This window comes from Hemiscyllium ocellatum, chromosome 4 (assembly GCF_020745735.1).
Source record: "Hemiscyllium ocellatum isolate sHemOce1 chromosome 4, sHemOce1.pat.X.cur, whole genome shotgun sequence".
In the NCBI taxonomy this organism is placed as follows: domain Eukaryota; kingdom Metazoa; phylum Chordata; class Chondrichthyes; order Orectolobiformes; family Hemiscylliidae; genus Hemiscyllium; species Hemiscyllium ocellatum.
Window position 1 is genome coordinate 36479935 of NC_083404.1, and position 22236 is coordinate 36502170.

At 39.7% G+C, this 22236-nt stretch overlaps 1 protein-coding gene across 1 annotated transcript in view; it reads left to right on the top strand.

Moving 5' to 3' along the window:
- The window catches only part of LOC132815177 (regulator of G-protein signaling 22-like), a 145131-nt gene that overhangs the window by 47779 nt on the left and 75116 nt on the right, over positions 1–22236 (top strand). Inside the window, exons 7-9 of the mRNA XM_060823991.1 lie at positions 4635–5349; positions 10889–11050; positions 14408–14573. Coding sequence (XP_060679974.1) covers positions 4635–5349; positions 10889–11050; positions 14408–14573 — 1043 coding nt within the window. The remainder of the gene's footprint in view (positions 1–4634; positions 5350–10888; positions 11051–14407; positions 14574–22236) is intronic.

Below are 22236 nucleotides of genomic sequence, written 5' to 3' on the forward strand. Positions count from 1 at the left end.
AGTGCGAGCACAAGCAGTTTTCAGCAGAAGGAAAACAGCAGGTTCATTCTTGAATTTCATTGGATAGGCATTTCTGCTGTGCTCTCAATGTATTGTCTCTGGTGAGTTTCAGGAAATCTTTGCGCTGGCTGTCAACACTAATCCCACTTTCTAGCACTTGGCCCAAAGCCTTGAATATTATGACAGTTCAAGTGCTCCTCCAGATACTTTTTAAAGGTTGTGAGGTTACCTGCCTTTAAGACCCTCCCAGGCAGTGCATTCCTAATTCCATCACCATCTGTGTGGAAAACATTTTTGCAAAATCCACTTTAAACCTCTTGCCCTTCACCTTTAAACTTACCCCCTCATTACTGACCTAAGGAGAAACAACTGCTTCCAATCCACGCAGTTCATGCTCCTCATAATCTTATTCACCTCAAACAGATTTTCCCTCAGTCTTTTTGACTCTAAAGAAAATAACTTAAGCCTCTCTAATCTCTCTTTGTACCTAAAATGTTCTAACCCAGGCCATATCCTGGTGAATCTCTTCTGCATCTCTTCCAATGCAATTATATCTTTCTTATAGAGTGGTAACAGATTTGCACACAGTACTCCAACAATAGCCTAGCTAAAGTTTTATACAGCTCCAGCATAACTTGCCCTGCTTTTATAATCTATGTCGTGATAAGCCTCCTCCACGATAATCCTCAACACTGGTGCACAGCAAGGATACTCAGCCCCCTACTGTATACCTTGTACATTCATGTTGCCAAATTCTGTACAAATGCTATCTGCAAGTTTGCTAATGACACCACTATAGTAGGCCAGATAACAAACAATGCATCATAATACAGGAAGGAGGTAGAGTGCTTGGTGTAATGACCACAATCTCTCTCAATGTCAGCAAACCAAAAAAAACCTGGTCAATGACTTCAGGAGGAAAGGAGGAGGGCATGCCCCGATCTATACCATTGGAGCTAAGGTGGAGAAACTCAAGAGCATCAAGTTCCTAGGAATGACAATAACCAACAATCTGTCCTGGGCCTCCCATGTAGATGCAATTGTCAAGAAGAGCCAACAAAGCCTCTGCTTAGGAAATTCAGCATGTTCATAAGGACCCTCACCAATTTTTCAAGAAAGCGCACCATAGAAAGCGTTCTTGTCTGGGTTCATAATGGTCTGGTATGGCAAGTGTTGTGGCCATGGCCAAGAAGCTCCAGAAAGTCGTGTGCACAGCCCAGACCAACTTTCCATCCACAGACTCCACTTACACTTCTCTTTGCCGCACAAAGGCTGCCAACATCATCAAAAGCCCTACCCACCCCAGGAATGCTTTCTTCCAACCTCTTCTATCAGGCAGAAGTTAGAGAAGCTTGAACACAAACACCAACAGGTTCAAGAACAGTTCTTCCCTGCCATTATTAGACTGCTGAATGGACTCTTTAGCAAGATTAGCATTATTTAAAGTTAATGTTAATTGTACTTGGTGCACCTCCTGTACAGCCGTAAGCTTGTATGCCTCGCTCTGTTTGAGCACCCTGTGATCTGTATGTCCTTGTTTGCTATGGTCTACCTGCTCGTAAAACAAAACTTTTCAATGTACTTAGGTACATGTGATTATAATAAATCAGATTAAAATTATTTTTAAAATGACTTTAAGTTAATGTACCATATGTCGTCTCAACCACCCTATTAACCTGTCATACCCCTTTCAGGGATACGTGGGTAATCATCCCAATATTCCTCTGTTGCTCTGAGATCCTTAATAGCTGGACATTCATTGAGTACTCCCTTGTCTTCTCAACTTCTTCCAAAGTGCATGTGTTGAATTCCATCTGCCACTGATCAGCCAATCTGACCAACCCAAATATATTTTCCTGTAATTTAAAACCTTCTTCCTCACTTTTACCCACCAGGCCAATTTTCATCTCACCAACAATCTTATTTATTATCCCCCTCCCCTCAGCACCCACATTCGGATCTATGTTGATTATATATATCACAAACAATAAGGGACTCAAGACTGATTCCTGTGATACGCCAGTGGACACCAGACTCCAGTCACACAAACAACTTTCTACCACCACTCTCTGTCTCCTACCATCAAGCCAATGTTGGATTTATCTTGCCAGGTTACCCTGGATCCCATCTGCTCATGTGGGATCTTGTCAATATACTTGCCCTGTTAAAACCTGGCTAGATCATGCAATTCTTCCTATTAGAAAGATGTTGTGAAACTTGAAAGAGTTCAGAAAAGATTTCCAAGGAAGTTGCCAAGGTTGGAGGATTTGAGCTGTAGGGAGATGTTGAATAGGCTATGGCTGTTTTCCTTGGAGCATCGGAGGCTGACGGATGACCTTATAGAGGTTTATAAAATCATGAGGAACATGGATAGGATAAGTAGACAAGGTCTGGGGTGGAGGAGTCCAGAATTATAGGGCATAGGTTTAGGGTGAGAGGGGAAAGATATAAAAGAGACCTAAGCGGCAACTTTTTCACACAGAGGGTGGTATGTGTATGGAATGAGCTGCCAGACGAAGCGGTGGAGGCTGGGTACAATTGCAATATTTCAAAGGCAACTGGATGGGTATATGAATAGGAAGGGTTTAGAGGGATATGGATCAGGTGCTGGCAGGTGGGACTAGATTAGGTTGGGATATCTGGTCAGCATGGACAAGTTGGACCGAAGGGTCTGTTTCCGTGCTGTATATCTTTATGTGTCTATGCAGATTTCCAGAACATTGGTAATTGTTTAGATATTGAAACTTTTGGCTACACTTGCAACTACTTCCCAATTAAGTGACTAAACTTTGCATCTACTCTGTTAAAATCTTTCAGAACTTTCTGTTAAATTACTCTTTAGCTTTCTCTCTTTAAGAAGACAAAGAACCAGACGTGATTATACTTTTCTGATAGGTATAACCTTGCATTTCTGATATTGTCCTTGGAAAGCTCCTTTGTATCCTTTTCAGTATTACCATAGGCTTCTTTTGATAATATGGCAATCTGAAACTATATGTTGAAGGTCGTTCCTATAACTACTAATTGTAGCTATACTTTATTAAACCTTAGCCTATCTAGCAGGATCTGTCAAGTTGATCAAATTGTATAAGCTTATACCGAATATTCAATACACAGATGCTAGTTTATGTTTTGCTCAAACTTTGTCCTCTAGTTTGATGTGTTAGATTTGATATTGCATAAAGTGACAGGATTAATTAATAATCACAGAGTAAATCACAGGCATACCTAGTCAGCCGTGACAAAAACATGTTTGAATTTTAAATCCAGTTTGAAAAGGAGAAGACTGATGCTAAGAATTGTATTTTGTACTTACTAAATGTAGGCATGAACGCTGAGCTAGGTAAAGTGAATTGGCATATTAGGCTAGGAGATCGATCAACCGTGGCAGATGCTTAAGGGGATATTTCACAATATTTAGAATACCTACATTCCTAATATGAACCATCTGTGATTAACTACAGAAAGTAAGGAAAGGCTCAAACTCCTGGAAAAAGGATTGAACTGTGTAATGAAAGGTCAGATTATAAACAATTGGCAGAGTGTGACTGGAATATTAGTTAGAATGATGAAATTAAGACGATGATTGGAAGCTAGTTAGGAATGTTAGAACAGATGGCAATAGTTTCTACGGGTATTTAAAAAGGAAAAGTGAGTGTTGGTCCTCTAGAGATTAGGAATGGGGGATTAATGTTAGATAAATTATGTTATGCAGAGGTTATGCAAATGAGTGGTTAAAAATCTGGTAGATGGAGTTAAATGAGGGAAAATGTGAAGTTGATCACTTTGGCAGAAAGAATGAAAAAACAGCATATTACTTAATGGATATGGAATGTGGAGGACTGAGATGCAGAGAGATCTAGGTGTTCTAGTGCATGAGCCACAATAAGCTAGCATGTAGATACAGCATATAATCTAGAAAGATAATTGAATGTCATATTTTATTATGACAGTAATTGAACTTAAAAGTAAGAATTTATGTTCTGAATATATACTGAGCATTGGTGAGACCACATCTTGAATACTGTTTGCAGTTTTGGTCTTATTTATGGAATGAACAGTTTGTCTTATAAAGAAGTTAGACAGACTGAGCTAGTTTTTACTGGAGTTTAGCACAGTTGCGGGATGACCTGCTTGAAATATATTGTTCTGAATGGATTTCTCAAGATATATATGGAAAGGATGTTTCCTCTTTGACAGTCAGTCTGGAAATAGGCACAATTTAAAAATGAAGGGTCTCTCCTTGTAGGACAGAGATGGGGAATTTTTTTTCTATCAAAGGTATGTGCGATTTTGGAATTCTCTGATTCATAGGGTGATGGAAATAAGGTCGTTGAATAGTTTTAAGAGAGAGATATTTTTGATTGGCTAGAAAACCAAAGGTTATGGGGGATAGATAGAAAGGTGGGCTTTGAAACCCAGAATAATCATGATTTTATTGAATGATGGAGCAAGCTTGGGGGCTGAATGAACTTCCTCTACTGCAATAACATATGTCATATGTTAACAAATGTTTTTAAACCAGATGATATCAACCTTGAATTTATGAGTTATTATATATCTTGATTTTTGCCACCAAAAATTTGCATTTTTTCTGTAAGAGAATTATATTTCTTAAAATCAAATTGTTCCAGGCTATTCGCTCTTGCATGAAATTATGATGAGTGTTGAAGCTAGAATGCTGCCAGTTAGAAAGAAAATCAACAGAAGATACTCAAGCAGAACATATTTTGAAACTGATCATCGTGAGAGGTGCTCTACTGGACATTCCAAGCCAAAGGTTGTGGATAATGAATTATTTGAATTTGTTCCTGAATACCCTTTGCAGGCACCGGCAACAGTTTTTCTGAGAGTAAGATCAGAGATTGATACTGAAGAAAACGAAGATCAAGACAGCACTGAAAATTCAATAGAAACCCAAGAGGGAGAAATCAATACAGCAAGTAGGGCAACAGAACGCTCAGAGACCGATCTCTCTTCTGAAAATGATCAAACAACAACTCCCTTGAACAACAGTTCAGTGATTGACAGTCAGGTGGTCCCAAAGTTGACTGTTTTAAAAACTTCTCAGCAGAATGAAGTGGGATCATCAGAAGAAAGTGATAATACAATGTTTCAAGCTTTAATGACAGGTGTGGATGAGGAAAGTATGGAAACTACTTCTTCTAGTGAAGATGATATTAGACATGAATGCTATGTTCCACCACGTCGTCATTATAATTTCAAGAACAGTAAGGGCATTGAAAAGTTCAAGAAGTTTCTCCACGGAACAGCTGGTGAAAAATACTGGTGGCTATGGATGGATATTGAAAGACTGAAAGTTATCAAGGATGCCAAAAAGAGTCAAAGGTTAGTCAAAGGTTTAATTTGCAAACACAGACATGATTTTTGAAATCGAACAGATATTTTTACAGTTTCTCTGTTTCTACAAGGATCAAGAGTTCAGTTACTGACGTTTTCTGACTTGCTGGGACCTGACTTTGTAAAAAGCGCTATGATGTATGCAAAGTCAATCCACAGGAGACATTGAGAATGGAGTCAGCCCCAACAACTTGGAAAACAGAGCATAGGCATCCACAAAAGCGAGCAAGTGCCACCATGGACTGATCAGCTCTCTGGGATATTGTCCATATTATTTCAGATGCTGTTTAGGCCCCCTAACCCTCACTCATACCACCCCCTTGTGCTCACTCCCATGTCCCCTCACACCCCCATGCCACCTGCATCACCACTCATCCAGTATCCACCATGAGGCAGACTTCAGGCGTTATGTGGACATGAGAAAAAGATAGGCAGGCAGCATCCAAGGAGCAGGAGAATCAACATTTCGGGCATGAGCTCATGCCTGAAACGTCGATTCTCCTGCTCCTTGGATGCTGCCTGACCTGCGCTTTTCCAGCAACACATTTTCAGCTCTGATCTCCAGCATCTGCAGTCCTCACTTTCTCCTATGAGAGAAAGATAAAACATCTAACACACTGTCATTCATAAGATTAGTAAAAAGAAACTCCAATTCAAAGTTTTTAAAATTCTCCACAAGAGGTTAATCTCTTCTAGGAATGGGCAGGGTGCAGAGGGATACAGATACTTAGAAAATTGGTGACAGGTTTAGATAGAGGATCTGGATGGGCGCTGGCTTGGAGAGCCAAAGGGCCTGTTCCTGTGCTGTAATTTTCTTTGTTCTTTTTTCTTTGAATGAACAAACTGCTACTTAGACCATATTAAGTCCTTTAATAACCTTTCTAAACTATCAGTCAATCAATGAACTTCAAAACCCCTGCTGTGATAATTGTAGCTTTTAAAACTCAAAGAAATACCTTGATTTTCACAAACAGATGCAAATGATTTTTTTTCTAACTCGTAGCAGATGGTATGCAAGCAGAGACTCCAGAGATATCTGAATGTTGTCTCACTATGTTCACTGTTGAAAAATGTGATGCTGGAAAAACATAGCAGGCCAGGCAGCATCCGAGGAACAGGAGAATCGACATTTCGGGCATAAGCCCTTCTTCAGGAATGAGGCTCATTCTTGAAGAAGGGCTTATGCCTGAAACGTCAATTCTCCTGCTCCTCGGATGCTGCCTGGCCTGCTGTGTTTTTCCAGCATCACATATTTCAACTCTGGTCTCCAGCATCTGCAGTCCTCACTTTCTCCTCACTATGTCCACTTACTGATTCCCCATCTAATGACAAGACCTTGTTGATTTTGGCCTGTCTTGGGTCTACCCTATCTGTACATCAACCAGAGAACCAATTAAAGTGCCAATGAGGAAAATGATCCCAAATCACTGAAGCTCACCTTATCCAGATCTCTCCTCTTCCAGAACAAGAAACTAAATCCATTCCTTCTGCATTGTTTTTCCAGTAAAAACTTTAACCTGTGTTATCTCAATGTTCTTCTGCTTACTTGACATAATTTACAAATAATTCAGAAATTAATTTCTTTGAGATCCTGCTCTTTAGTTTCTACGCCAGTGGGAGCCTCAATGACTTGAAGATGACTTGCTTGATCAGCAAAAATATACTGGAAACTATAGCGGGTCAGGCAGCATCCATGGAGAGAGAACAAGTTAATGTTTCAAATCTAGATGACTCTTCATTACAGCCGGCATGAAGTGTGGAGGGGGCACCATTTGTGCAATAGTGAGAGGTGGTGGAGTGCTAGGGAGAAAGGCTGCAGATAGTGTAGATTAAGGGTTCAGAATGTGAGAATGGCAGAACAATGGTGTGTCTAACTGCTAAATTGGAAAGAACACACAGTCCCACTGGACTGGGGAGAGTGTGGACAGGACATGGTGACAGAGAATGCAACAAGTAATGTTAAAAGAAAGGGAAAAATGAGCTACTACAGGAAGGTCAGGGTCATGTGCACGGACTGGAGTTGTTCTGCAAAGCAGTCACCTAGTCTGCATTTGGTTTCTCCAATATGGAGTAGGTCACATTGTGTACAGAGAATGCAATACCCAAGATTGGAGGAGATACAGGTTGACTGCCCTCCTCCTGCCTTTCTCAGGGTTTGGAACTTCACTCCATGCCATAATTATGTAAATCATTTCCTGGGGACACAATTAGTATTACAAATTAATTACAAATTAATGGAAGAATATTACTGAATAGATATAGAATAATTTATCAGAGACAGGGAACATCCAGTAGTTGTGGTCTAAATTGAAACTAAAATAGCCTGGAAAAAGTTTGTGTCTTTCTAGGTAGAGTTTCAGAATCTGGTGTAGAAACTAAAGAGCAGGATCTCAAAGAAATTAATTTCTGAATTATTTGCAATTTATGTCAAGTAAGTATAAGAACATTGAGATAACACAGGTTAAAGTTTTTACTGGAAAAGCAATGCAGAAGGAATGAATTTAGATTCTTGTTCTGGAAGAGGAGAGATCTGGACAAGATGAGCTTCAGTGATTTGGGATCATTTTCCTCATTGGCACTTCAACTGGTTCTCTGGTTGAGAGTTAAAACAGGTTTGACCTGGAGAGAGACACCACAATGGAGCAATACAGATGAGATTTAGTTCAAGGATTGGAAGAAACAAACAGGATCAGAATACATTTATGATACAGGAGTGGGATAAGGTATATGAGAGTCTAAAGAATTGAATTGCGGAGCAATACAGAAGCAATAACGTGGTTAGACGTATACTAGAGACCATCATATAATGAAAAGCAGAGAAAGGAGCAGATTGATAACTAAATTGCAGAACAATTTAAGAACTGTGGATTTTTTAAAATATGGGGCTTCAATTATCCTAAAATAACCTGGAAAAACAAAAGGTCAGGAGAGGCAAGAATCTGAAAGAGTAGAGAAAGGATAAATCCAAAGGAGAGCTTGTACATTGGAACAGGATTGACTTCAAAGAAAGGTTGATAGGAAAATGTGAAATGTAACAGATGATCCTTTATGGACAAGATGTTTCAGATACAGGCTAGCTTTACCCGAACAAAGGCAAAAGGTAAAGGAACCAAACAGTGGCTAATGAGGGACATGGTGATTATGGTGAATCAAACAAAATGTATATGATCGATATCAGATGAACTCTTCTAAAAAATGCAACAAGTTGAATGAGGAAGTAAAGATTAGAATATAAGTGGCAAAGAGAGAAAAGTAAAATAAAATGGCCGTTAGCACTAAAGGGAATGCAAAACAAATCTTCTAATGGCTTGAAAATAGTAAATGAGTAATGAGAAGTGAGGTGGGGCCTTTTTGGGACAAGGACAGAGACATACACTTAGGTGCAGAACCACTAGAGTAGTTAATCATTCTGGTATCAATGTACATCAATGAAGAAGTTACCAACAAAAACAACATGGTAATGGTCGAGACAGGAGTGGTCATTGATAGGCAGGATGTGCTGAAAAAGCCAGCTATGGTGAAAGTAAATAAGTCTTTTGGATAATTTAGAGTCATAGAGTCATAGAGATGGACAGCACGGAAACAGACCGTTCGGTCCAACTCATCCATACCAACCAGATATCCCAACCCAATCTAGTCCTACCTGCCAGCACCTGGCCCATATCCCTCCAAACCCGTCCTATTTATATACCCATCCAAATGCCTCTTAAATGTTGCAATTGTATGAGCCTCCATCACTTCCTCTGGCAGCTCATTCTATACACGTACCACCCCTGTTGTGAAAAAGTTGCCCCTTAGGTCTCTTTTATATCATTCCCTATCACCCTAAACCAATGCCCTCTAGTTCTGGACCCCTCCAACCCAGGGAAAAGATTTTCTCTATTTGTTCCATCCATGCCTCTGTTAATTTTGTAAACCTCTGTAAGGTCACCCCTCAGCCTCTGATGTTACAGGAAAAACAGCCCCAGCCTATTCAACCTCTCCCTATAGTTCAAATCCTCCAACCCTGGCATCGTCATTGTAAATCTTTTCTGAACCCTTTTGAGTTTCACAACATCTTTCCGATAGAAAGGAGACTAGAATTGCACACAATATTCCAACAGTAGCCTAACCAATGTCCTGTGCAGCCACAACATGACCTCCCAATTCCTGTACTCAATACTCTGACCAACAAAGGAAAGCATACCAAACGCCTTCTTCATTATCCTATCTACCTGCGATTCCACATTCAGGGAGCTATGAGCCTGCACTCTAAGGTCTCTTTGTTCAGCAACACTCTTGAGAACCTTACCACTAAGTGTATGAGTCCTGTTAAGATTTGATTTCCCAAAATGCAGCACCTCACATTTATCTAAATTAAGTTCCATCTGCCACTTCTCAGCCTATTGGCCCATCTGATCAAGATCCTGTTGTAATCTGAGAGAACCTTCTTTGCTGTCCACTACACCCCCAATTTTGGTGTCATTTGCAAACTTACTAACTCTACCTCTTATGCTCACATCCAAATCATTTATATAAATGATGAAAAGTAATGGACCCAGCACCGATCCTTGTGGCATTCCACTGGTCGAGGACCCTAGTCTGAAAAGCAACCCTCCACCACCATCCTCTGTCTTCTACCTTATAACTAGTTCTGTATCCAAATGGCTAGTATTCCATGAGATCTAACCTTGCTAACCAGTCTTCCATGGGGAACCTTGTCGAATGGCTTACTGAAGTCCATATAGATCACCATTCTGCCCTCATTAGTTCTTTTAAGTTACTAGATGAGATGGGAATGGAGATTGAAAAATTATACGTGTACTTTTGCTAACTTCCCTTGATGCTTGGAAGTGCCAAAGGTTTGGAAAGTGGCAAATGTGACACCATTCAAGAAAGGGTTCAATAACATTCCTGTTAACTACAGATTAGTCCACTTGACATCAGCAGGAAATGAAAGGTGTTTGCCAGCACGTGAAGAGACCATCTCATGAACAGTTATGACTGTTATGTTAACTGCCATTCTGTTCTAAATTGATGACTTTTCTAGGGCATTGATGTATGTCTTCCTATTTAAGAAGAAAGGAGTGAATCCTACTCAACAAAAATGCAGGAATCGCTCCCCTAATGGCAATGGTGCTGGCTGCATACTTTGAATCTCCCAGTCCCATGTTAATCACTGGAGATCTTTTCGCCTCTTGCCAGGTCCTGGTATTCTCTAACCCCACTTTATCCCTCTTTGAATGTGTCTAGGTCATGGAATTGCTGTTTCCTTGAATGCTTCAGCCTCGGCACTGGCCGTTGACATTGATCAGGTTGCTGTAGGTATTGACCTGCTGGCACTGTGATTCAACCAGCACCCCTAGAAGGGAGGCCAGCATTAGATGCTCCCTGACGTCCACATCTGGTGCAGATTTGTGGGACTCAGCTTTCTGTGGTTAAATTCTTGGCTCTTCATTCAACTCATTTACCAAATTATTTTAGAGGCTTTGCTTTCTTCCATAAAAAAGTATTAATTATATTTTTGTTCTTTATCTTTGTTTTAAAGCTTCTTGAACCACATCAGGAATCGTTATATGTGTAGCAACGGTGAATTCTACCTGAATGCAGAAACGCGTGCAAAGCTGGATCTGTCATTTGTATCAAATTGGACTTTAGAAAATTTGTGCCAGATACAGTCAAAAATAGTGATACCTCTACTTCAATATTGGTGAGTACAGAAATTTAGAACATAAAACCCCGGACCTATACTTCAAGCCATTCAAGAAGACATGCACTACAACATGTATGTTATATTGTTTTGTATTGAAACATTTACTGACTTCTCACTCAAGTATATTTAATGATTGAGTATCCACAGACGTCTGGGATAGAAAATTCCAAACACGTACAACACTTTGATGAAAGTTGGGCCATGGGGACTTCAGGCACATGCATTGATTACCTAGTGTAGTGGCTGTCACGTCTGTTTTGGGCAGTACGGTGGCTCAATGGTTAGCATGGCTGCCTCACAGCCCAGGAAACTGGGTTCAATTCCAGCCTCTGGTGACTGTCTGTGTGGAGTTTGTACATTCTGCCTGTGTCTGCGTGGGTTTCCTCTGGGTGCTCCAGTTTACTCCCACAATTCAAGATGTGCAGGTTAGTGAATTGGCCATGCTAAATTGCCCACAGTGTTCAGGGATGTGTAGGTTAGGTGCATTAGTCAGGGGTAAATGTAGGGAAATGGGTTACTCTTCGGAGGGTCGGTGTGGATTTGTTGAGCCGAAGGGCCTGTTTCCACACTGTAGGGATTCTATGATTCTATGATTCTATAAAATAAATTTGTCTTAGTTTTATTTCCAGTCATTTACCTCTTATTTTGTGATTTAGAGAGCATGGGCAGTCAGGGCAGTAATTTAGAGAGTAGGAACCAGGAGTCAGAAGAGTAGGAGCTGCAAGTCAGGCCGGTGGCTTAGAGAGTGGATCCGAGAGTGAGAATAGTGATTTAGAGAGGAGGAACCAGGAGTCAGAATACAGAGGAACCTCGATTATCCGAACAAGATGGGCGGGCACTATTTCATTTGGATAACTCATTTGATAACGGGTTAATTGATTTCATCAGGGTCCAAGAGTTTTCTGTGAAGTCTGCTCCCCATTCAGGAGACTAGGCAGCAGCATACCTGTGGGAGCCCCCGCCCGCCTCCCCCAGACCCATACACCTCCCAAACCTGCCGGCCCCCAACCCCATCCGCTCCCACTCTGCCCCAACTCCTGCCTGTACCAACCCTATCTGCCCCCACTCCACTCCCAAACCCTGCCTGCACCCCACTCCGCCCCAACTCCTGTCCGCCCCTAACCTCTGCCTGACAACAGCTCCACGCCTCCCCCCAACCCCATCCTCCCTCACCTGCTTCAGGCTGATGCGCGGTCAAACTGATGAGAGATTATGAAGGCTCACCAACTCCAAATGTAACACTTGGCCAGGTTCATTACCCAGTACCAAAGTTACATGAATAGATGGAGAAGTTGAGATTGTTTTCCTTACAAAAGAGAGTGTATGAGGTGAAAGCATGAACAGGGTACTGAATTGGATGATCAGCTGTGATTACATTGAATGACGGAGCAGGGTCAAAGAGCTGACATTCCTGATGAAGAGCTTAAGCTCAAAACGTCGACCCTCCTGCTCCTCGGATGCTGCCTGACTGGTTGTGCCTTTCCAATACCACACTTTTGACTCTGGAGCCGAATGGCCTATCCATACGTAATAAAAGGGATAGTGCAGTGCACAGATATGAAATGTATGGGTGTTTTGTGGACTAGTAAAAGGTGTTGTTTAAATAAGAGTCTGAAATGTTTGATACTGAGGAGTGCCACAAGCATCATCCACAAGGATGTTGACACATGGACTGGAGGAGATGAGGTGCAGTGCTGGGGGAGAACAGCACAGGATCTCAAAGGAGTAAAACCTCATATTCAGATCCTCCTCGTGGTTTCTGTAAAAATATTTATCAATGTAATATGTAACCAATTGCAAACATGATAAACTATTACTTGTTCAATACAAAAGTCACTTCTGGTTAAAAGTGAGTGGTTTCCTCGACCACATTAAGCAAGCAGACCCTAGTCTCCTTACAGTGGATTGTGGGTGAAATCATTCCATGCTGAGCAGCAAGACACACAACAGGACTGATATTAGAACTACTTTTCTTGATAACATTAATTGGGCCACAATTTCGAAATGTGCAGTGGATACAAGACCAGCAAAAATTGCGATCTGAGGATAATGGTGATAGGCTTTAAGAGCAGATGTGCTTGTGGAATGGTGACCTGTTCAACATGAAATTTGATGCAGAAAAGTCTACGTTGAAAAATTTTGTCAAGAAGAGTAGAGACAGTGGAAACTAACATTTTGAAAAAAAAAGTTGCTGGAGAAACTCGGGTGGTCTGGCAGCATCTATGAAAGAAAATAGAGTCAACATTTTGGGTCCAGGAACCCTTTGTCAGAACTTTGACTCTGTTTCTCTGCACAGATGCTGCCAGAACTGCTGAGTTTCTCCAGCAAATTCTGCTTTTGTTTCAGATTTCCAGCATCAGATTTCAAATAGTTCTTTGTATTTTTTAGATGAAGGGGCCTTGTCTGCAGGGACAGAGAAATCTGTAGTATATGTGCACAAATCGTTCAAGTGTTTGAATAGCATGAGAAAGTGGTTAAAACATTATATGGCATTATGGACAAAGCAAGGCATATAGTCCAAAAGCAAAAACGTTAAGGTGAAGCTTTATAAAACTCTCCATTCAGCCTCAGCTGTAGTATTGTATTCAATTCTGGTGGCTCCAACGTCGGGAGACAGTTAAGTATTTAGACAGAACGCTGAAAATATTTACAAGAATGGTTCTAGAGGTGAAGAACTTCATTTGCATGGATAGACTAGAGAAGATGGTGCTGAAAAAAATGTAATAAACACCTGGAGATAAATAAAAGGTAAGGCTTCAGGAAAGGAATTCAGGAGTAGAGCAAGTTAAATTGCTTTAACCTTGATTTGGCAAGGTTTAAACCATATAATCGTTAATTAGATCAGAATTGACATGCTTAATCGGCTATTTTGGAAACATTGTATAATTATATTATGAAGTATGTGCAGTGAATGTATTAACTCAAGCTATAATAAATAATTTTTGAGCTTTGATTAATCACAGAAAAAATAACAACTCAAAAAAAGGACACCATTTGGTCACGTCACTGTTAGTTTGTTAAAGATATTGTTCATTGTTGCAGAATTCAATTAGCTTCAGTTCTGTGATGGATGAACTTGAAAATAAAAAAATAAACATTTAAAATAAATCATAATAATGACTCAGAATTTTCCAAGTTTGCTTTTGAAAAATATACTTTGAGTCTTTTGTACTTTCACCTTATTGGAAGATAAATAAATATTCCAACTCAAACAATAAATTGTAACACTCTGCAAAGGAGAAGGCAAGTAAATGGTGATTAGAATTTCCAGGGATTCTAGTAAACTGAACTGGGTTTCCAAAAATATATCTTTATGTAATAATTGCTTTCAACTATTTTTTCCAACAAACGCAGGGGTCCAAGGTATTGTGTTAACCAAGGAATTCCCTTAAGAAAAGCTGGTACTATACTGAAAGATTGGGAAGATCGACACCTGAGACCTAAATCACAAATAGGTTTATATACTAAGACTGCTATGCCAATGCCAATTCATACCCGAATTGTTTGCACTCCAGAAGAGGTTAGTATTATATCAGGTTTGAAACATTCTGCAATTTCAAGCAATTATTTTTACGAATATTATCAAAAACATTTTTCAGTTTTACTGTTTCTAATGTGTGTCTGACTATTCTCCCAGAATGAAACTGCAAAAGGTGGGTCATAGCACAAATGTCACACTGCCAAGCAACCGTGGAACTTGTAATCTGTGAACAGAAAGTGAGATAAATACAAATTTATTTCTTTGCCATTTCCCTCCAATTTCCTGCACCAATTATAACCTCTAGCTTGCAGAAATTGAATCGGAAATTCTGAAACGTGCTTGGCGTAATAAAGGATGCTTTTTGAATTGGGGGCTCCTTGCAAATTTTTCATAGTAGAAATAACAGAATGACTGCACATTTTAGTGTGCAAGAAATTACACCATTTAAATCAGAATTACTTTCTGTAGAAAATAGAGTATATTATGTAATTTGTATAATTTGGTAAGTCAGGAAGTGCTGGACTTCACAGGCTTCTGATCATCAATAAATTTTGTCTGAAATGTTAGTTTTAACGGAAATGACCGACAAGACACTTTTCATCACTTTGCTTAAACTCAAAAATATGCTGATGGGATGGCAATTGATCAGGTGAAAGGAAAATAAGTTTGGAAGGAAGCAAAATGAGTAACAGAAAGTAGAAGAGTGGCAAGCCAAGTTAGAAAACAAACTAAACAAAGGCAGCTATCAAACAGGATTACAATACACAATGAAGATGAGATAGAATTAGAAGCAATCGGCCTAAACGTATGCAGCTCGTGCAACAATATTGATGATTTGAAGGCATAAATTGAGGTAAATGGTATAAATAACTGAGTAAAAAAATTAATCATTGTATTTATATAAATGTTTAAAAAAAATTAAAGAGTCTGATTAAAAAAAAGGCTGTTATAATCATGTGACTCGTGCCTCCAGAATCATCTTCAAAAGTCAATGTAAGCCAGTCAATCAACACTCCAGATATCTCCAACATACTATGCATCTCCTGATTGGTCTGATGGCTAACTTGTGTTACAACCTATTAGAGATGATCATCTCTTAGAAACAAAAAGTTACTTGGTAGAATTGCAAAATATAATAACCCTATAAAATAGGTTTTTAACTTTACACTTAACCTCTGGAATGAGCCATATACAGTTGGCTGTTGGCAGGGCAAGCATTTGTTTTGATAGTAACCACTTACCTGTCACCAGAAGACTTAGTCCATGACTTCCACAATGGATCTAACTGCTTTTTAAGCCATACAGTTTTGAAGACTAGTCACTTCAGGGGTTAGCACTGCTCTATACAGCAATATGAATTCCCCAAATTCCAGTCTACAAAAGCAAAACCACTGGGGAGAGTTTGAATAGGCTAGGACTGTTTTCTCTGATACATCGGAGGCTGTGAGGTGACCTAGTAGAGGTTTATAAAATCATGAGGGGCATGGGTAGGATAAATAGAAAAAATCTTTTCCCGGGGCTGGGGGAGTCCAGAACTAGAGGGCATAGGTTAGGGTGGGAGGGGAAAGATATAAAAGAGACCTAAGGGGCAATTTTTTCACTTAGAGGGTGGTACGTGTATGGAATGAGCTGCCAGAGGAAGTGGTGGAGGCGACTACAATTGCAACATTTAAAAGGTATCCGGATGAGCATATGAATAGGAAGGGTTTGGAGTGATATGGGCCAGGTGCTGGCAGGTGGGACTAGATTGGATTGGGATATCTGGTCAGCATGGACATGTTGGACCGAAGGGTCTGATTCCGTGCTGTACATCTCTATTAGTCTATGACACTGGCATATAAGAAGCAACCAGCAACCTATTATCTGTGCTCTTGAGTACATTTTTTTCAGAACAGTAAAGCAGAATTTATATGCCAGAAAAACATTTTCTGAAGACTTTTTAAAGAGATTTTCAAAGAGAAAAGTTGCCTAAACTGCTTAGGCATAGAACATAGAACATTACAGCACAGTACAGGCCCTTCGGCCCTCGATGTTGCACCAACCTGTGGAACCAATCTGAAGGCCATCTATCCTACACTATTCCATTCTCGTCCAATGATCGTTTAAATGTCCTTAAAGTTGACGAATCTACTTACTGTTGCAGGCAGTGTATTCCACACCACTACTACTCTCTGATTAAACAAACTACCTCTGACATATGTCCTATACCTATCACCCCTCAATTTAAAGCTATGTCCCCTCGTGCTAGCCATCACCATCCAAGGAAAAAGGCTCTCACTGTCCAACCTATCTAACCTTCTGAGTACCTTACATGTCTCAATTAAGTCACCTCTCAACCTTCTTCTCTCTAACGGAAACAGCCTCAAATCCCTCATAATTCCTTCTTTCCATACAAGGCAAAGTTCTAGTAAATCTCCTCTGAACCTTTTCCAAAGCTTCCACATCCTTCCTATAGTGTGGTGACCAGAACTGTATGCAATACTCCAAGTTGGCCACATCAGAGTTGTGCACAACTAAAGCATGACCTCATGGTTCCAAAACTCAATCCCTCTATCAAAAAAAGCTAATACACCATATGCCTTCTTAACAACCCTCTCAACCTAGGTGTCAACTTTCAAGGATCTATGTACCTGGACACAGAGATCTCTCTGCTCATCTACACTACCAAGAATCTTACCATTAGCCGAGTGCTCTGCATTCCTGTTACTCCTTCCAAAGTGAAACACCTCACACTTTTCCGCATTAAACTCCATTTGCCACCTCTCAGCCCAGCTCTGCAGCTTATCTATGTCTCTCTGTAACCGACAATATTCATCATTACTATCCACAACTCTACCGACCTGAGTGTCATCTGCAAATGTACTAATCCATCCTTCTATTTCCTCTTTCAGGTCATTTATAAAAATGACAAACAATAGTGTCCCCAAAATAGATCCTTGCAGTACAGCACTAGTGATTGAACTCCAGGATGATTATTTCCCATCAACCACCACCTTCTGTCTTATTTCAACTAGCCAACTTCTGATTTTAATCCCATGCCTCCATATTTTGTGCATTATCTTACCGTGGGGAACCTTATTAAACACCTTACTGAAATCCATATGCACCACATCAACCGCTTTACCCTCATCTACCTGTTTGGTCACTTTTTCAAAGAACTCAATAAGGTTTGTGAGGCACGACCTACCCTTCACAAAATCGACTATCCCTAAACAACTTATTCCTTTTGAGATGATTATGAATCCCATCTCTTGTAACCCTTTCCAACACATTACCCACAACTGAAGTAAGGCTCATAGGTCTATAATTTCCAGGATTGTCTCTACTCCCCTTCTTGAACATGGGAACAACATTTGCTATCCTCCAGTCTCCTGTAGACAATGATGACATAAAGATCAAAGTCAAAAGCTCGGCAATCTCCTCCCTTGCTTCCCAGAGAATCCTGGGATAAATCCCGTCCAGCCCAGGGGGCTTACGTATTTTTACACTTTCTAGAATTACTAACACCTCTTCTTTGTAAACCTCAATCCCATCTAGTCTAGTAGCAAGTATCTCAGATTTCTCCTCGACCACAAAGTCTTTTTCTATTGTGAATACTGATGAAAAATATTCATTTAGCACTTACCCTATCTCCTCTAACTTCATGCACAACCTCCCACTACTGGTCTTGACTAGCACTAATCTTTTTCTAGTAATTCTTTTATTCCTGATATATCTACAGAAAGCCTTAGGGTTTTTCTTGATCCTATCCGCCAACGACTTCTCATGTTCCTTCCTAGTTCTTCTTAGCTCTCTCTTTCGGTTTTTCCTGACTAACTTGTAACTCTCAAATGTTCTAAATGAGCCATCACATCTCATCCTAATATAAGCTTTCTTCTTCTTTTTAACAAGAGATTCAACTTCTTTAGTAAACCATGGTTCCTATGCTCCACAACTTCCTCCCTGCCTGACCAGTGCATACTTTTCAAGGACCCACAGTGGCTGGTTCTTGAATAAGCTCCACATTTCAATTGTGCCCACCCCTGCAGTTTCTTTCCTCATTCTATGCATTCTAAATCTTGTGTAATTGCATTTATTTGCCTTTCCCCCGGGTATAACTCTTGCCCTGCAGTATGTATCTATCCCTTTCCATCACTAAAGTAAACATAACTGAATTATGGTCGCTATCACCAAAGTGCTCACCTCCTTCCAAATCTAAGACCTGGCCGGGTTCATTATCCAGTACCAAAGTTAATGTGGCCTCGCCCCTTGTTGGCCTATCTACATACTGTGTCAGGAAACCTTCCTGCACAAATTGGACAAAAACTGACTAATCTAAAGTACTTGAACTATAGTATTCCCAGTCAATATTTGGAAAGTTAAAGACCCCATAACAACTACCATATCACTCTCGCTCCTATTGAGGATCATCTTTGCTATCCTATCCTCTACATCGCTGGAACTATTTGGAGGCCTCTCAAAAACACCCAACAGAGTAACTTCTCCTTTCCTGTTTCCAATCTCAGCCCATACTACCTCAGTAGACGAGTCCTCAAACGTCTTTTCTGCAATTGAAATATGGTCCTTGACTAACAATGTGACACCACCCCCTCTTTTGCCATTTTCTCTGTTCTTACTGAAATATCTAAATCCTAGAACCCGCAACAATCGTTCCTGTCCCTCCTCTAGCCATGTCTCTGAAATGGTCACAACATCGAAATCCCAGGTACCAACCCATGCTGCAAGTTCATCCACCTTATTCTGAATGCTCCTGGCATTGAAGTACATACAATTCAAACCAACTTTTTGCTTGCTGGTGCTTTCTTGTGACCTTGAAACCTTAGTTCTGACTTCACTCCACGCAAGTTCCTGTGTACTCAAACTACAATTTCAGTTCCTGTCCCCCCTGCTGAATTAATTTAAGCCCATCCTATATGCAGCCATCCTATATGCAGAATTAGAGGCTGTTAATTCCAATTTTGGGCTTGTTCCTATAAGAAAGGACATTGCTAGAGTGGTAACCTTCTACAATTTTTACTTAGAGATTATTCAAATATTAATAACTTAATCCTTTTGGAATCTATTTCTCTGTATATGTTTTGTCGTGGCCCCTTCCCCCTCATGTGGGTAAAATGGAAAATAAGCCCAACTCCTGACTTTATCAGAGTTATGTCGTGTTCCTTACAAAGTCAAGTCCAAAAGGACATAGACATGTTGGTGGAGTGGATGGTAGCTGACATCTGAGATTCTGTGATACGCTTTGGTAAGAACAACCTTGATGGGCAATCAATATCAAAAGCAATTCTATAATTCTAAAGGGAGGCAAGAGCACAGAGATCTGGGTGTTTGTGTGCATTGCTCATTAAGGGTGGTAGGACAAGCTGAGAGAGCAATTAATAAAGCATATAGTACTCTGGCTTTATTAGTAGGGACATAGAGTACAAGAGCAAGGAGTCCATGTTGAACTTGAATAGGATACTTGTTAGACCTCAGCTGCACTATTGTGTACATTCCTGACTTCTACATTAGAGCAGGATGTGAGTGCATTGTTTCTTTTGATTCTTGAGTATTTATTAACTTCTTCATTAATTATTCATATAACTGAACCTAGACTTTCTCAGCTTCAAATAATCCCTTCTCAGTCCTGACAAAGCATGTACGGTTGTGAACTTTCAAATTAAAACCCTAAAATCCTGAAAAGTAGGACTTCAAACAGAGTAGTCTCAAGATTAGTCTTGGTGTGATGCAGTAGTGAATATAAGAGAAGTAGTAAAAAGTAGACTTGTGGCTGGTGAAATCATGCAGGAAGGAGGGGTTTAGATTGCTGAAGCATTGAGACTACTTCTGGGGAAGGTGAGACCTATGTAAGTTGGTTGAGTTTTATCCAACCACACATATATATATGGATGAACATCCTTGAGGGAACCTTTGCTAATGCTGTTGGGATGGGTTAGATTGGCAATGAGGTAGAATCCTGATAAGTAGTTCAGAGGGTAGAGAAGTTGAGTTGGAAGTACAACACGAGTGAGTCTGGAAGACAGAAGAAGCATAGACAAAAAAAGAAATAATTAAGGCCAGATATTTATTAGGTTACAATATTGATCAAAGAACATTAAAGAAGTGAGGATGGATGATATCTAAGAAGAATCACCAAATGAGATCAATGGGATGAAGTAGAAAACTCAAAATGGCAAACACACATTTCGGTGTGTACTACAGAGAAGTGTAATAAATACAAAGCAATAATAATAATAGTTTTTTTTAACAACCTAAATATTAACTGGGATAGTGTTAGTGTGCAAGATAGGCCAATAACAAAAATTATTAAAACATAACTATTTTAACCAGTACATAAGAGGAGTAACAAGGGATAAAGAAGTTCTGGACCTAACATTGAAGAATGAGCCCAAGAAAATAGTAAGCTTATCAGTATTGGGGAATTTGGAAATAGTGACCATAAATCAGTTAGGTTTAAGATAGTTATGGAAAATGTTATGGAGGTTCCAGGGATAAATTGGGAAAAGGCCAAGAATTTGGGTCAAGAAGACTGGAAGCAGCTACTTGCAGACAAAACTTTGTCAGAGTAAAAGGAGACTTTGAAAAATTAAATACTGAGAGTACAAGTAAAATATGTTCCCTTAAAGACAAAGGGTAGGACTAAGACCAATGAACTTTGGATTTCAAAAGACACCCAAGATTAGCATTGAGAAAAAAACAGAAACTTAAGGCAGATGATAAGGGCTCAATATTTTTAGAGACCTTAGAGGAGTATATAAAATATGGAAGGGTTGAACTTAGAGTATCGAGAGAGTTTTTGACTGCTGCTTAGCTGCGTTTTTTTTTCTGGTCTGACCTAGCTTCTCTCCATTTTGCTAACAAGAAGTAATCATATATTTGTTGGCAGGCAAAAGGCCTTCATCTCAATAACTGGTCACCAACAAAGCAATCAGCCTCATGAAATTTGAAGAAAACCAGTTTATCTTTCCTTCAGCATTTGCTGTAAGCTATGACTTTTAATTGATAAGTCAGAGACTATTTTTTAAACCAACCAACCATGATGTTCCTCTGACAAACCAATGGAAGCATTTGGGGAATGATAACTGAGAAGCAGCATTCTGACCAGCTCACGAATAATAAGAATCATCTCAACAGGAATCCTTGTGAGCAGGAACCACCACACTGCTTTTCCAGTCTTTTTTCCCTCCATCCAAAGTCAATGTTGTTATACCTGCCTATGTATATCTGGCTGTATAAAAGGGGAGTATATAATCGGACCAGAGTTTTAATTTCTAAGGTTATATGTCAACAATTTATAACTGTTTATCTATAACTAGTGTCTAAGCACTTGTAATAAATAGTAACTCTTCTAAAATACCAAAAGCTGGTCCATGTTTTCTGTCAACCTAGATCTAAAAATCTGGTATATTGGGGAATCTTTAAATATGTTTTAAAGTCTTTGACTTCTGTGACTATGTCAGGAATAGCGGGGCTTTATTTCCAACACTATACCAATGAATGGTGACAATGTACAATCTGTTTTTATAATCTTCTCTGTGTAGAGTCAATAACTGGACTTTCTAGCTCCAGCCAATGACTTAAACAATCAAACATAATTACAAAGATCAGTGAAAAGACCAGCATCATAATAAACAAGTCTTTTACCATTTAAAAACAGCAATCATGATTATAGCATGCTGTCAGTCTTAACCATGTTATAATGGCT